Source organism: Tachypleus tridentatus, chromosome 9 (genome assembly GCF_004210375.1).
Source record: "Tachypleus tridentatus isolate NWPU-2018 chromosome 9, ASM421037v1, whole genome shotgun sequence".
NCBI lineage: Eukaryota > Metazoa > Arthropoda > Merostomata > Xiphosura > Limulidae > Tachypleus > Tachypleus tridentatus.
This window is the reverse complement of record NC_134833.1, coordinates 92222029-92239766: the sequence shown is the minus strand read 5'-3', so window position 1 is coordinate 92239766 and position 17738 is coordinate 92222029. Positions and strand designations below refer to the sequence as shown.

The 17738-nt window shown below is 29.8% G+C and overlaps 1 protein-coding gene across 10 annotated transcripts in view; it reads left to right on the top strand.

Moving 5' to 3' along the window:
* Positions 1-17738, top strand: part of LOC143225753 (mitogen-activated protein kinase kinase kinase 13-like) — a 64652-nt gene that overhangs the window by 24401 nt on the left and 22513 nt on the right. For all 10 annotated transcript variants that reach the window (XM_076455704.1, XM_076455703.1, XM_076455702.1 and 7 more), the window contains 6 exons: positions 1713-1902; positions 2663-2692; positions 4788-5065; positions 7091-7274; positions 10289-10480; positions 11931-12089. In XM_076455704.1, the coding sequence (XP_076311819.1) occupies positions 1754-1902; positions 2663-2692; positions 4788-5065; positions 7091-7274; positions 10289-10480; positions 11931-12089 (992 nt within the window). In that variant the 5' untranslated portion in view covers positions 1713-1753. The remainder of the gene's footprint in view (positions 1-1712; positions 1903-2662; positions 2693-4787; positions 5066-7090; positions 7275-10288; positions 10481-11930; positions 12090-17738) is intronic.

Below are 17738 nucleotides of genomic sequence, written 5' to 3'. Positions count from 1 at the left end.
GAGCTGGTTGGGCACATTTACTCATTCTTAGGATATTGTCTCTTTAGTGCATTAACAATTATTTATTCCTTACAGTCTCTGGTGTAATGTTCAAATTTTCCAAATCTGTAACAGTTCTCTCTTTCTGGTATAGTTTGAAAGAAATTCTTATTCCATGTAAGATTTTGTTTGCAGTTCTTGGAATGTGTACTTATTCTCTTGTAGTTATATTTCCTCCATTTTTTTTTTTTCAACTAATTTTCCAAGTAATCCTTTCAGTTCTTGTAGATTATCATTGTGTGTGTGTGTGTGTGTGTGTGTGTTAGGAGCTAATGCTTTCATACTGCTTAATGTGATATTCTGAAAATTCTAGATGCTGTCCTCAGCTGTTTATCTGTGACTAGTAGATACTATTGCCATTGCTAACTGCAGAGTTCTACATCAACTTTGCTTCAATTTAATTCTCAAATCCTTGCCTGTTATGGCATTTATAAATTTCATGGTAACATGCCAAAAAATCCATTATTCTGTGTGAAACATCCAAGTGAGACAAACCTTTACAAATATTCTGAAAGTTCATCTAAGGTCTTCTCTTTCCTTCACACTCAGTTCTGAAATTTTGCACTAGTGTGCCATTCCAAACCTGTTGGTTAAGGCAACTGCTAATGCCTGATAGTTGTTATGGCTCACAATTGAAGATTATTTAATATAATTGAAGCTAGTCCCTTTAAATGAGTAACAAGATGGATAGCTTATTGTTCACTGTTCCATTTGTTTACTTTGAAAATTATTTAAACTGAATTGGGTACATCTTCTATGGTACCTTTCTATCATAGTTTATTGGTTTTTCAATGCTATTGAATAAGCCAACTAACTACTGGAACCAGAGATTTTAGTGATATGGCTGGAGTAGTCCGAGAAGGTCTTGTGGTAACAGATGTTGCAGCAGTAATGGTAGAAGGTGTAGACCAAATGAGCTCTAAAGTTCTGTATTTTGCAATAGATGGTATTTTAGGTTGGAGTTCTTGAGCTGATGCAGCTGGTTTGATCTTTGGATTTACTACTTACTTTCCATATGCTTTATTCTGTTACTGATGTTCTTTCCTATCTTTTTTTGATCCTACTATTATAATATTTCTGTACAACATAGATATCATATTGTACTTCTTTAATTTTTTGATGATAGCCTTCTTATGCTTCCTTGATGTCATTCTGCATTTTTCAAACTTGTAATTCCTCTGTACATCACCAATACTTTTGTGGTTTTTGTCTTCAGTAAGATTTATCTTTGCTCTTAATTCTTTTTTTTTAAATATTAATTCCTATTCTTTTAATTTTCTGTTTCTTTTTTTTGGTTTTCTTTTAATTTTCTATTTCTTTTTTTCTCATTATTGTTTTAGTTGTTTCATTACCTCTGTAAAAGTTTGATCTTGCTTCTAGATCTAGTAGGCTTGTTGAAAATAAACAGATTATATTGTATTTATCAAAATATTTTTACTTCTGAAATAAGTATTATAATGTGTTCTATCACTGTTTTTTAAAAATTGTTTGGTAAAAAATAAGGCCAATATTCATGAACATTTTAAGTATTTTAAGCTTACTCTTATAAACCTACTTAACCTTGATTTTGTGTGCCCTATAAATAACTTCTGAACTGAGAAAAAAGAAACTATTTTACAACAATATATCAGTATGTTATTGTGATCAAAGCTGTTTGTAACTGGTGTATATAGGTCAACCTAGAAATGTAGCTGAAACTTTTATACTTGTACTAATGAAAACTCCAACTGGTTCATGCACCATGGCGGGTTCAACAAAGGTTAGCAGTCCTAACCAGCCAGAAAACATGGGGGATACACAGCTTTCTTCAGAATTGGTACCTGTTATGCTGAACAGTACTGATAAAGAAGATTTTGGAACAAGGTAACTGTACAGTGTATATAAAGCTATATATGTACCTGGAATATGACATTTCATTGAGGAATGACATTTAATGCTTTTTTGTTTTTGCTTGTGAAGTTGGAAAATATCTATCTGGCTTATTTCTATGTTTTTTGTGTCTCATTTGTAATGCCTTTAAAAGTTATTTGCAGAAAATGAAATCTTCTTAATAAGAGAAGTGTTGTTTTTTAAGAAAAAATTAAATCTTGTAAAAAATTTTGTAGTAAGTGCTATTGGTCTTAAAATTAAAATATTGTTATTGCTCCTAAATGTTTAAATTGATATGTTTTAGTTGGGCTTTACAAACCTGCTTTTGGCATTAAAACTGAACTTATATTATGATTCCCACTATTTTTGAGTTTGTAATTATGTGCAACACCTATGATATAGATAGCATATTCACTTAATAAATGTTAGCTTGAGAAAGTACTGTTTGTTAAAAATTAACAGATAACACTATACTTGATATTTGTACATGAAAACTTCTTATTTTAAGCAACTTTTATAGTTAATAAATTTTAAAAATGATTCATTCTTCCAGTTCTCTCTTTTTTCTGCCATATAAAAATACTAAAATTCATAACTTACACGTACAGTATCAAAAAGAATCATTCAAGTGCTATTGTTTAAGAAGAATTATAATTCAATTTTACAGAGTGTTTAGTTTTCAATTGGCATGATTTTTGGTTAGTCAAAAGCTGTTACTAACCTTATTATTATATAATTGATTGATTTTTTTCAGTACTGACAGAGAAGACTGCTTTGAGAAAGGGTGTGTATCATTTGATTCTTAATTATGTGTTAATGAGTAGCAATGATGTTAAACATATAAATGTTCCCCAGTGACACAGCATTATGTCTGTGGACTTGCACTGCTAGAAACCAGGTTTCGATATTCATGGTGGGCAGAGCACAGATAGCCCATAGTGTAGCTTTATGCTTAATTACAAACATATAAATAGTAGATTGAAAAACAATTTAGCCCTAACAACAGTGACTAAAATAATAGTTACTGCAGTTGTTTATAGTTGGAAGTTATTTCATGCATATTAATACTGTTTGAGTTCTTTGAATTTTAGGTAGTTAATAGATGTCATTATTACTTTACCAGTTTTACTATGGCAATAAATTCTTGTAAATATATATTTATTTATAAATCAGTAGTTCTGAAGCTTTTAAAAACATTAATTGTAAATAGGCAATGTTTTAATAGGTACTATAAAATGATAGTCAATAATGATTAAATAAATATAAATAAAAAAACATTAAAAAGAGGCTCAAAAATAAAAATTGATTTTTCCATTATACATCCTCATTGTCATCATTAAAACTCTTAAGAGAAAATGTCAGGGGCCGTATCACCCAAATGCATTGGAGATAAAATCCAGATGCTGATGTTAAGCTAGCCAGCAACTAAGAAAATTCAGTTAAGGTCAAGAGTTGAGTGCTTGAACTCGTGACTTCTCAACTTTTACTGTATTTTGCTCTCTTCAGCTAGTTGTGTGAAGACAGTTACCTTTAATTTTTAGGTACAGTCTTGAAGTAGAAATAAACCACTATCAGTTTCTACAATGTGAATTTTCCAACTTTCACCATTTTACGAAGAGTTCAAAAAAAAGGAGAAAAATAATTATTTTGTAGAAATGGACCACTCTATATTTCTATATACCAGACTCCCAACTTTCACCTTTTTATTTAATAATTACAAAATGATGTTAAACAGAACTAAAACCCTTATCTTAATAGCTCTTAATTCCACACTCTTTTTCTTTCTCTTGAAAAATTGTTCAAATATAAACCAGGTGAGTTGACAAACCCAGCTACCTGAAGTTGGTCTTTCTGCTTCAATATACGGAACAAAATACTTAAATATATTAAAGTTAGTTACTTATAAGTCAAGGATGACCTTGAGTAACTAACTACCTCTATGTTAACCACAAGGTAATTTTTCATAACTGAGAGTTTACTTTTCAATACACTTTCATATTTGTTATAAAAGAGTATTAACATTATTTTTATATGCCAGTCCTTGTAACCATTATTTTTCAATTTATTTATCCATTATCCGTAAAAGAATTACTACTATTATAAAATGTAAAAAATATTTTTAACTTAAGGATAATAACTTCTTTTAGCTGTATAGATGGAAGATCATGGAACAATACTGTTGAGTAGCAAATCAAGGATGGGAAAATAAATTAATTTATTTTATCAGACATAGTCAACTGAAATCTGCTTTCTATAAAATTAATTTCTAAGTATGAGACTGTATATGAATACCACTACTGTTGCTTACTTCTATTATAAATTGCTGGTAAGCTTGACATTAACATCTGGATCTTGTCTAATAAATGGAATTCCCTCAATGCATTTGAGTGTTACTGCCACAGATATTATTTGTTATGAGTTTTAATGAGGACAAAACGAACTGGTAGAAGAAAAATAAATTTTAATTTTTGAGTCTCTTTGTAATGTTTTTGATTTATATATATAATGTGTGTGTGTGTGTGTGTGTGTGTAAATTGTAGTTATAAATAAAATATAATAGATGCTGGACTTCATTGTCTGGTTGTAAGATAGCAAATTCTACTCTCATTTTATTTTTTTGTACTTCTCATTTATTATTCCTTCTGTTTAAACTATGAATTTTTAGTTATATTAATGTGCTAACTGATAAAAGGATAAAAGTAGAGCTAACAGCAGTATTTAAAATGAGGGAGAGTAGTTAAAGATACAAACTTTGGTTTCTTGTGTGCACTTATCTTTTTAGTTAGTTAAGCAATTAAATTTTAATAACTGTTTAAATTAGACAAGTGTCTGCTGATTACTGGTATGTAATTTCTATGTATTTTTTCTTTTTAAACCAGAATGTTATGTATTGAAGAAGAACTCAACCAGGTAGGTGTGGAGCTGCAGGTCCCTAAGTCTCCCACAGTTTCATTACCAAAAACAGAAATGATCCCCACTCAAGTGGCCAAATCTACAAATGAAAACATTGTACAAAACTGTGTTCCAGAAGCGAAAGAAATGGAAGTTGATTACCATAATGAGGGACCTCGATTAGCAAGTTGGCTGCAGGGGCTGTTGGCATGTCTTAGGCCTATGTGGAATATTATAGGCAAGTCTGTTAGTAATGAAAACAAAGGTAAGAGTTTATCAATTTTTAACTTGTTATGAAGAACCACATGTGTAACATCTTGAAAATATAATTTATCAGGTTGTGGAATTTTTATTATATTCAAGTGACAGTTAAAGGAAAAAAATTAACCATCTTTTCTTTATTAAACATTTGTTTTGTTAAATTATGGTTATTACCTTTTAATGAAGGATGCGTTTTTTAATATAATTGAAAAACTAGAGCTACATAATGTTTTTTTTGTTAATTCTGGAATTACTAATGGGAATCATGTGGACCATGATTGCTTTTTTAAACAGTTTTAGTTATTTGTGCTGCAAATTCTTTGTAGTTCAATTACTTTTTTTGCTTAGAAACCAAAGTTTTTAGCATATTTGTCACAAAAAAAACTTTAAAATACTATTAATATTGTAATTAATCCTATTAATTGCTCTTGGGGTCCATCTGTGTATTTTAACAGAAAATAGTTACTTCAGTCACTTACTTGGTAAGTTGCTAACATTGGATATTATGATAGTATCAGTAATCAGTATGATATAGTATGTGGACCTCCATTCACTAGTAGTAAATTCTATGAAAAGCAAGTTGATAATTTGAGGTTAAACATCATTATTTAATGCTTTGTGTAATACTTTTATTTCAGTGTTTTGGTGCTGCAGACAGATTGTACATAATTAAACATTAGCTCATGTAACTCATATTTACTTGTTTTTCACCTTTATTTATTTTTATATGGATGTATAGATATATATTTATATGATGTTATTTTTCTAAACAGATATTAGTTTTATAAAGAACTCCTTAAGCTTACATTTATACTCATACATAAAAAATATTCCTCCATATTTTTGTATTTTGCAAATATTTTTTTTATTTATATTGATGATTTGAAAAGTAATTCATCAGTTATCAATCACACAATTACATAATGAAACATTCCAAGAATTTATATTTGCATCAGTTTTTGATAAATGTCTTATTGTACAACATTGAATGGATTTTTGATGTAAATGCATTAGGGCTTTAACATGTGAAAATTTTCTAACAATTAAATTGCTCCAAAACACAATATAAGTTGTTTTTCTGAGAGGTGTTGAGGGTCTACAGTAATGATAAAAAGATTAGTGTTTGGGTGTAAAGCCCCTTCTTTGGCCATCACTGATGGTGTTCTGTGACTTGGTAATGGACTGTTGTTTTGTAGTGCAACTTTAACTGAAGATGGTTATTACACAAAACACTTAGGTCAGTATTGTTTTATTATTCTTTACGTACCTTTCAAAGTCTGTCACCTATGAATGGATGACATGAGCCTGTACTTTTATACAGTGATTTTAATTTGTGTGTACAAAAGGTATAGCATGAATTAACATTTATATTTGCACCTCATAAAGAAATTGGTATGCTGACCTGAATGTGTGACTGAATGCTTTGTCATGCCAAGGGCAAAAAAAACACCTTTTTTTGAAAATATAAAAACTGTCAGAAGGTCAGAAAAAAATTCAGATTTCATGTTAACTAAATCCACCTTAATGAAAAGAAAACTTCAGCTATGTGTTTTAAGAGTCATTCTAGGATGTGGCTTTTGTTTTTAGAATAGACCTAAATCCATTTTGATTATTTTGTTTAAAGTTCCCTAGTTGGTTCTTAGTTTAGATACCACATTGCAAATCAACATACCTTAACTGAATTGCAACAGGATTTAGGTTCACAGCATTTGTAGTAACTTTTCTAAAGAATAGCCATGATCTTGGACTTGATATACATATTGTTATCATTTATCATCAACAACTTTCTGTATATCCTTCCTATAAAATTCTTTATTACCTAGAAATATAAGAAATTTATAATTCAACTATAGATGCCACAACCAGTCACAGTCATTACCTTTATTAAAGCATTGCTGTAGTTACTTTTGTTTGTAATTGTTTCTTATGTCAGAAAAATTATAAGATGTTTTAAGAATATCTTTGAACTAAAACTGCCAAAACATTAGTGATGTAATAACAAGTTAAAAAATATTATATACTGTTTTAGATGACTGGGAAATTCCATTTGAAAATATCAGAGATCTTCAGTGGCTTGGAAGTGGAGCACAGGGGGCTGTGTTTTTAGGGCGTTTAAATAATGAATTAGTAGCAGTGAAAAAAGTGAGGGAAAAGTCTGAAACAGACATTAAACACCTTAGGAGACTGAACCATCCAAATATAGTTGCTTTCAAGTAGGTTAAGGTTTTTGTTTTGATATATTCAAGTTATTATGTATATGGTTCTTGATTTTTAAGAACATAAGAAAAGACCAAGTGTATCACTTTGACTAGTGGCAAACTTCTGGACCTTTTACAAAATACTTTAACTGTAGGTGCCTTTCAATATACAAATTTGGCAGGAAAGTAAGAAATTTATTTTACTTCTTGGAAGTATTGCTTTTTACACTTGCATGCCTTTTATACTTATTAAAGTGAGACAAAGCATTTTTACAAATCTTTTAACAACTTTCTGAAAATTCAGTCTTTTTACATCATTTCTTTCAACAAAGAGCATGGCTATCATGTAAAGTGCTCCTTAGATGTGGATGAAATCAGATAAGTTTTAATTTTTCTTAATTATTCAAAAATACTCTGTTTTAACAGTTGCTGGAGCTGTTTGTAGCATCAATGTACATAGGATATACTCCTGTTAAGATATTTTTGTAAAATAAATTCATGATGCTAGAAAAATGTATAGGTTCAGAAACATCTGTTTAACACAAAAATAAAATATCCTATAACTTGAGTACTACTGAAAGATGGATCTTTCTTCTTCATTTTGCCCCTGAAGAATAAATTAATTGAGGTTCACCCACCAAAGGTGCTTGGGTTATAGGATATCATATTTTTTGTGTAATTAAAGTACAGCATTCAAAATCTGTCAAATGTTTGGCTATCAGTGCTCCAGATAAGAGGAATATCAGCTAATTTCTGTCCTAAAATCAGCCATTTATAGCCTTAAATATATATTGAAGTTGTTTTACTAGTGTGTAAAAATTAATATGGCTTCTGCCACTTTAATGGTAGTATAGTAATTAATGGTCCAATTCTTGTAGCTCTCTGCAGTTCTGCACAAGATCTGTGTAGTTCACACAGTGGAGCTGCAAAAATAAGTGCTCTCTAATAACCAGAAATTTAAATTTTGTGTGAAATAAATAAAAAGTTATAATGTCATTATTTATATTTATCACTAGTACATCTGGTGATTTAATTTGCTAAATTAAGCCTGTGCCAAATTTTGTCTTTTGAAATAATAAAGTAATTCATAATTAGTTAAATTACTTTTATCACAAACTGTTATGGCTGCATTTTGTAAAAAAATTAAAATTAGTCTCACTGACTGAGTTTTGGAAGTGGCTAATCTTTACCATGTAAGAAACATTATCTGAAGTACTGTCAATGGGAGACTTGTAGCTAGATTTCAAAATCAATCATTAAATCAGTTCTCAATACCTGACTTAGTTCCATCAGTGCTAGATAGTTCTATGGTTAAATCTACTTTGTTAGCTTATGTTTTACATTATGTATTGTTTTAAGGTCATACAGGAATCCAAACTTTGACACAAAATTATGGAACAACTCAGTTATATTCTCCAATTTCATTACAGAACAGTCTACTACCATATAAAAAAATTTTATTGTGTAGCAAGGACTTTTCATGAGGGTTTGATTATATTTTTATTGATGTAATTTTGAAATATAGTACTGAGAAATTGAAGTTGTTCAAAACTATTATTTTGTCAATAAACAATACCACTTTTAATACATAAGAACATTACAGTTATATCAAGAAAATTTATGTACATTATGAGCTCTGTAGATTGATTCATTTTGATGCAATGTGTTGTGTATGGATAAAAAGCAGCATCCAAATACTTTTATTGTGTAGTACTTGCAAGAAAAACGAAAATGTTCACTTTTCTTCCTAAATATTTTTTTAACCAGGTACAAATGCTTTGATTAGTAGTCACTAGCACAAACAGATGCCCATAGGGTGGCATTTCTGTTAGTAATTATAAGGGTTCTTTCATTTGGCATGAGATTCCAATAATTCTGGGGGAAAAAAAATTCTTCCAATTACTTAGTGTTTGTCATGGCACCTTCAAAACCATTCTCTCTGTAGTGAAGAGTTTGAATAAATTGCAAGCAAACTCAGTTCTCCGAGCAGAGTGTGGAAATTTCTTGCTGACTAAATGTGTTTATAGAAGGGCATTAAGACAAACTACTAAAAAATTAGAAATCTGTATTGTGCTATCTTATCTAGCTTCAGAGTAAACTATAATTCTTTGTAGTTTTCTTCAGTTTTGTTAATGCTGTTAAAATACTTTTTTGTTTTGTACATTACCAGTTTTACTCTTTTAATTTTACACCTCCATCTAGCATAAGACAGATATTTAAGAGAAGTTCACTAGTCTATCTTACTGAAAAAGTAAGAATTCTTCAAAGAAAACTCAATGTTATTAACCACCAAATTTGCAGCATCACACAGTACAAGGTTCATAGCATAATAACCTGAAGAAAATAAAGCTGCCATTTTGTTTAATTGAACGTTCTTACGTAGCCTCATATTTATGTTAGTATCATATTACTGACCCTTGCAAACTTTTCAACTTGAGGCTTTCATGAATGACCTTTTATAGAGCAGAGACCTTGTTCTCCTCAATATTAATGAAAGAAATTAAAATTTCTTCAACATTTTTCTCCATTCTTTAGATATTCACCATTTTTAAGACTACTGTCAGATACTCTTGATTGCTTATGTCAAGGATACTATTTGTTTGTTTATTTTTTGAATTTTGCACAAACCTACACAAGTGTATATATGCACTAGCTATCCCTAATTTGGCAGTATAAGACTAGAGGTAATGTAGCTAGTCATCAGTACCCACTGCCAACTCTTGGGCTACTTTTTTGCCAATGAATAGTGGGAGTGACCATTTCATTATAATATTCCCACAGTTAAAAATGTGAGCATGCTTGGTGTGATAGGGATTCGAACCCACTACCTTCAAATAATGAAGGCAAGTTATGTGGTAATTTGTTTAGATTGACGGTGTAGTCAGTAACTACTTCATATTATTTTTTTTGTTGAACTTAGTTTATCTATGATAAACTATTATTTAGGATTACTTTTATTAATTATAAATTTGTACATTCAGTCATCTTTTTATTGTATACCTACTGAATTTTTATTTTATTCTTTATAGAGGTGTATGTACACAGGCTCCATGCTATTGTATTATAATGGAATTCTGCTCTTTTGGCCAACTCTATGATGTTCTTCAGGCAGGACATGATATTCCACCTACAAAAGTTGTGGAATGGACAAAACAAATTGCTGCAGGAATGAGCTACTTACATTCTCATAAGATTATCCACAGAGATCTCAAATCTCCTAAGTAAGCTTTAATTAAACAGAGCTGTATTATAATACTATATGTAATATTCATGAGAAATATTTTGTATAGTTTAAATGTGAAATCTGATTAGGCACATTTAAACATTTTTATACAAAGAAAGTGCAAAATATAATATAAATAAAATTTATTAATCCTATTTGAATTTTCTAAAACCTTAGAGCATAATCTTTATAAACGAAATTATGTTATTAAAAATTTAATGTTTGGATGCAGCTTATTTTATAATATTTATGTAGTATTGTTAGTTTTAATAAAGCAATAGTTTAGAAAACTTTATATTGGAATTAAATGTATACTTTTATGACAGATATATTTTTTAAGGTCATTAAGAAATTAACAGTGCACTTCTTGTGTGTGTACACACACACACACACACACACACACACACACACACATTTGTAGACTTAAGATTTATTTTAAAGTAAATTTACGCATGTAAGTAAGATAATGAAGAGACACAAGCTTTCCTTTTAAATTTTAGTCTAGAGACATAATCAAGATAATGGAACCAGTTATAATAAATATAATTCCCTACCACCTAAACAATCTTATCGTATATTTTACTAAATTATACGTTCCTAGTTCAAGAAAATGCATAACTAAAATATCACATAAAATGGGTACATGGTAGTCCTCACTGCAATACTTAAGTTTTATGAAACATTTTGTACTCAAATGGACCTATGAGAATATAAAATTAATTAAAAATACTAATTTATAAATTTTATTTTATTAAAGACATTAAATCACATTGAACTTATAAAATAGCAGAATATATAAAAGTTGAGTTTTAGATAGTGCAATAAGATTTCAGCAATTCATTTCATTAACATCTTTTAAGTTTTGTTCTTTATTTCTCTGTGTATTGATATTCTTTGATATTTTATATATTTTTAAGTTACTTATAAATATATTTATTTATAGTTTCATTCTTCTCTTTTACTTTGATTAGTTTGCTGTTAGTAGAAGAAAGTCTAATGTCGAAAAAGCTGTACCAAAGCAAAGTTTACTCTTTTTACTACCTAGTGTGTTTGTGTATGTTTGTCACACACGTGTACACTCATACCTTGTGTCATAACTCTTTTGATAAAATGGAAGAGATTAGTTGATATCATAGAGAAGTTTGTTCAAGCTGTTTTGCGAATCATACTATACTCTATAATGATGCATGAGTTGAAAACTGAAGGCATAAAAATATCTGGAGTGACGTCTTTGAAGCAATCTTTATTAATATTTATAACTAAGAAAATAATTAGGTTTTTTAAGAGTAATTTTGGTTGTCATGTATATATGAAAAAAAGTATTCTAAAAATATCTGTTATAATACAAAATAATTGTTTTGTTTTTACATTATGCAATGTATATATTTCATTATGAATTTTGGAGCAGATAGTTTGAGTTATTTTGAACCACTACATGTTCTTCATAGTGTTCTGATTGCAAGCAATGAAGTTCTGAAAATTTCTGATTTTGGAACTTCTCGTCAATGGAATGATATTAGTGCTAGAATGTCATTTGCTGGGACAGTTGCCTGGATGGCTCCTGAAGTTATCCGTAATGAACCATGTTCTGAAAAAGTTGACATATGGTAAGTAATCAGGTCGATATTAATGTTTAATTTATTGATAACAATAAAACATATGGCTACAATTAAACTAAAATCTATTAACTTAATTAAAAATGTGTCAAGTCACCTGCAACATGTTTTTGTTTTACAAACCACACTTGTAGCACACAATTAAGATTTAAGGCTTAGATAAAGCCTAACTTGTTTCTAATGGAAAGAAGCATCTATAACTGATAGATCACTAAAGCAAGAAACATTTAAAGTTTTTTCTTGTTTTGTAAAGTACAAAGAAAAACGTATATAGGTATTTATAATACACACACACACACACACACACACAGAACTTGTACATTTTTCACAATTTTCTGTTCCTTGGAAAAGAAAAAAGTTGTTGCATGCAAAATAAATCATTGGGATTAAAAAATCATTCTGCATTCACAGTATCCATAGAAATGGGAAAGGGATGCAGTAATATAAAGTAACACATGGTTTAACCCTTTCTAGGCTCTGTGGGTGTCTTACTGATATCCAATTATTTTATCATTCTGATACTGAAAATCCTTATCCAAATGGCATGATGTTTAAATCCAAGTTACCAAGTATTTAAATAGTTTACAGTTTTGGCTTAAAGGAAGTTGTATAATATGATTTAGGTTTTCTAGAATTTTTGTATATTGTGAAATGTTAAACATTTAATGCTAAGATGCTGTTTTGAAAAAAATAATAAAACTAATTCCTTTGATTTTAGAATTTCCATTTTTTAAAAAGTTCCATAATTGTATTTTCGACTTACAAAGAAGTTGCTTGAACACAGAATACTATAAAAACTTGATGATTCTTGTAATGGAAGGAAACAACATTGAATATTTTAACTAGGATACAGTACCATGCAAAAGTGTTAGGACAAGAGAATATTTTATTATTCTTTCCATTTTATATGGCTAATTTTTCAACGCCATTACATAATGTAAATTTCAACACTAATGCTTTACTGATCACTTTTAACATTTGAATGAGCCAAGAATGAGGATACTTTATCATTCTTTAGAATTCCCATATACTATACATGTATCAAAGGCGTGTCATAAAGGTTCTGTTTGAATGAATATAATAATAAAATTTTGGCTCTGAAATAACTGTCATGGTTCCCCATGCAGTGTTCTAACTATATAGAAAGAAGCTAGCAAGGAGCTAGTATGCTGTATAGCATATGGTGATGAAATCAATTCAATAACACCCCACAAATAAACTGTGATTAAAACAGGGTTTAACACCATATATCAAGTTTTGTTGTCATGCCACTGCTTAAAGAGCATAGAGAACTATCAGTAGAGCATAGAGTTTGCATAAAAGCTTTACATGGTGCTGGTTGGACTCCCTGACAAATTGTCGCAGACTTGAAATGCTCCCCAAACGTTGTCAAGTACACTCTAGATTGTGAGACTGAGACAAGTAAATTTGAAAATAGGAAAGGAAGAGACAGAACACTAAACTCAATGATACTGATGTTAAGTATCTTCATTTATGCAGCCTTCAGGACTGAAGAAAGAGTGCCACTGATCTCAAGCATGAGCTAAAACACCAGTACCAAATGACAGGAAAGTTTCCAGATCAACAGTATTAAGAATTCTGAACAAGAATTGAATATTTGGTTGTATAGCAGTTAAAAAACTTTTACTTTGATCTCTACATATTGCCAAGAGACTGAACTTTATTTAAAAGAACAAACACTGGACTGACAATGAGTGGAAAAGGATGTTATGAGCAGGTAAGTCCAAAGTTTGAAATATTTGGTTCAAAGTGTATATTGTATGTCTGATGGAAGAAAGATGAAATATGCTTCTCTCAGTGCATAGCAACTACAATGAAGCATAGGAGAGGCATTGTGATGGTTTGGGAATGTTTCTTTGCTGAGGTGATAGGAGATATTTGCAAGATAGATGGAATAATGGACCAGCACAAGCACCACCAGGTGCTGATCCATCATGATATACCTAGTGGTTTGTGTATTAGTGGTAAAGGATTCTACTACCAATGAGATAATGATCCCAAGCACTCAATTCAGAAATTATGCAGCTAAGAAAGAAGCTGCTAGAGTGATTCAAATGATGTAATGACCTTTACAGAGCCCTGATTTCAACTCGATTGAGCAGATTTGGTATTTGATAGATCAAAAACTTAGTCAAAAGTTATTTTCAGAGAAATTGTATTAAGTACCTTAGAGATATTTGGAGTAAAATCCCAAAGGAAACTTTCATTTAATATATTTCAATAATGCTTGTAAGACTGTCTGCAGTGATTAAAACAAAGGGATACACACAAAATATTAAATGTTTGCTGAACTTCAGCGCTTGAACTGAGTTTCTGTTGTACTAAATATGAAGATTAATAAAATTTTAATGCTTCACTTGTGATTTATCTTCCATTGTTCATTGAAAGTAACCTGAAATCTAATTTTGGCTTCGTGTTAACACTTTTGCACAATACTGTACATGTATTTGAAATCTTCACTACTTCAGGCAACTTCTGACTTTTGATGTATATAATAGATTCATTTGACTCGCACAGTGTTGGTGCACTTTAAAGTAGTTTTTATTTTATTGGTTTTAAACTGCATAACTTTTATGTTTCTTAACATGATTTTTATTAGACAGGACTGAAGATGAAAATTCAGTTGATACAGTGTTTTAATTTAGTTTAGAAAATTTTGTTATATATTGATTGTGAAAGTCATTCAAAAACTTACCACTAAGCATTTACTTTTTATCCAAATTAAAAAAAAATAAATCCAAGTATTAAGTATTTTAATGAAAACCACTTCTACAACTACATAAATAAAAATTAAACAGAAAGCAATTTTTGTTGCTACTGTGCAAAAACAGAATGTGTGTGTGTGTGGGGGGGGGGTAGATGTACAAAAATGTTTTATTGCATGTTTTAGTTAAAATGTATTTTTAGATATGATGAAATATAATGATATGTTTAATTACAATAACAATTGTATCAAGGTAAAATCAAATGCAATAATATTAATAGCAAAAATAGGCTAGATAATTTTCTTATTTAAAATGTTTGTTTTCCCACTTAAAATATTCACAGTTATACAGTGTCAGGTTTTTATAGGGTCAGATTCTTTACAGTATGTGTTTATGATTTTTTGGTAATAAATGCAACAATAAATGGGCAGCATAAAAGTTGCTACATGATATATATTAGTTATCACAGTTGTATCCAGAGTTTTAAATAATTCTCTTTTTATCAAAGTTCACACAGGCTGGTTTAGTTACTTTAAGATAACTTTTGACAAAACAAATTATTCTCCTCTATGCTGTTACCACAAGTTGTATCAAGAGCTTTAAGTAATTTTTAGTTTATGTTAAGAGTCCACACAAGCTGTTTCATTTACTTTAGAACCCAACTGACGAAACAAATTATTCTCTTCTATCTCTGTTACTACAATTCAAGCTGTAAAACTCGCTTTAGAAATTGTCCATTATGGCAAAACTTGCATGCAGTCTGATGTCACTTGCACTTTCACTTCCTTACTTTGTAACCTGTCTTGTATTAAATTGGTCATCTTTATATATATTTCCCAGCTTAGATCTAAAACTTTCTAGAAACTATGAGATGTTATGATGTAACAACTCTCACTTAAAACAATGAGAAAAATTAAGAAAGTTCAAGTAACATAACGTCAATTCACAACAACTGAACTATGCAGTATATACTTTATAAACAGTTATATAATCAAACCTACAATAAGTTATTTTCTAAAAATACTCGATTTAACATTCATACTTTTTAACTATGTAAATCACAACTCTCAACTTAAATTTAAATGAAAACGTCATGTATACCTAACTTAAAAATATTATAAGTGACAAAACGTAATTTAATGCCTTTTAATTTTAATATAAATATATATCGCAGATTAATATTAGGTCAGGAGAAATTAGTTCAAATGTCAATAACTTAAGAATGTTAATTCAGATAAAAAAAAAACACATATGGATATGGCTGTTTATAAGTATCCATGATGATGAGAAAACCCACTTGTAGAGAAAATTGTATATGTAAAAAAAATGGCTGTTATGGATAGACAAAGCACTATGTAGAAGAGCAAACAATGTTTTGGCCTTCTTCCGTCATTGTCAGGTTCACAAAGAAAGAAAGAGGTAATTGACTGGTATCTGACCACATGTTTGAAGGCGGTTGTGTAATTGAGTGTAGGAATGTAGAGGGCATTCTTAGATGTTGGATATATTAATTAATATACGTATAAAGGTGTTCCATTGTATTGGTTTATTTTGGGCTTGAGTTGTATAAGTAAAGCTTCTTTAATTTTGCACTTGTTTGTGTTTGTTTTTTTATTTAGTATTTGGGTGTTTTCTATAGTTATGTTGTGTTTATTTGATTTGCAGTGTTTGAAAACATGTGGTTAGCTACTAGTCAGTTACCTCTTTCTTTCTTTGTGAACCTGATGATGACAGAAGGTTGAAACGTTGTTCACTCTTCTACATAATGCTTTCTCTACCCATACCAGCTATTTTTTACATATGTAATTTGTTTATAAGTATGATAAAAGGATGATATTGTAACACATATATTCATTTAACATTTTTTTAGTTCTTGAAATGTACGTATGCTATCTTTTTGTAAAAACAAACTGAATTATGTCCTTCTAATACTTCAGTGAGTGCTAACTATATCATAGAAAGTTTTAAGCACATTTCCCTCAGGTTGTGCTTAAGTTTCATTTTACTTATTTAGGTGTACAATATTCATTGCATTAAGTAAGTGGCAATTAAATTTTTATTTTCATTTAAATGTACTACTCCTCACTGAAAATAAACCCATTAGTAAATACCTTTGCATCTTTCTTGCATCTACACTTTCTGTTGCTACAGTCATGAATCCATATTGTGAAAATTCCAGAAGAGTGTGTGGAAATGGAAATTTGCTCATAATACTGGAAACCAATGTCAGTTTTCGTCATCCTTCAATATCTTTTGACTTGAAAAGACAGATATAGAATCCAAATCTCCTCTTTTGCATAAGGTCATGTAATGCTTTCTCTCTCTCTCTCTCTGCAAATGGTCTCTTCAAGAACAATTCATACTATAAGGTGTCATGTTAAGTCATATTTTGTTCTTGAACTTGTACTGTAGTGTATCTATTGAGCCATACTTTATTCTTGAATTTGTACCATAATGTATCTAATGAGTCATATGCCATTCTTGAACCTGTATCATAATGTATTTAATGTCATCATTTGTTCTTGAACTTTTATCATAATGCATCTAATGGATCATAATTCTTTCTTGATTTCACAAAAGATCAATTGAACACATTCATTTTGAATGTTTCTTTTTCAGTAGATGAGTGCATGTTAGAAACCAGGTATATTTGTAAACTATATGAACTTTTAAGTAAAATATTTAACCATATTTTTATAACTATTCTACAGTAAAAACTAGTGGAGTAATCACAGGTGCCTAACCAGGGAAGTTGAAAGGGCATATGAAATCTCACTTTGAATGATTTTTTTATCAAACATTTTTTGTCTCCTCCACATTATAACATTAGGTACCCATTGTAATCACATACACATAGCATATAAAGATGCCTTTTCCTAAGCCTCATGCAATATCATTCATGATGTAAATCAAT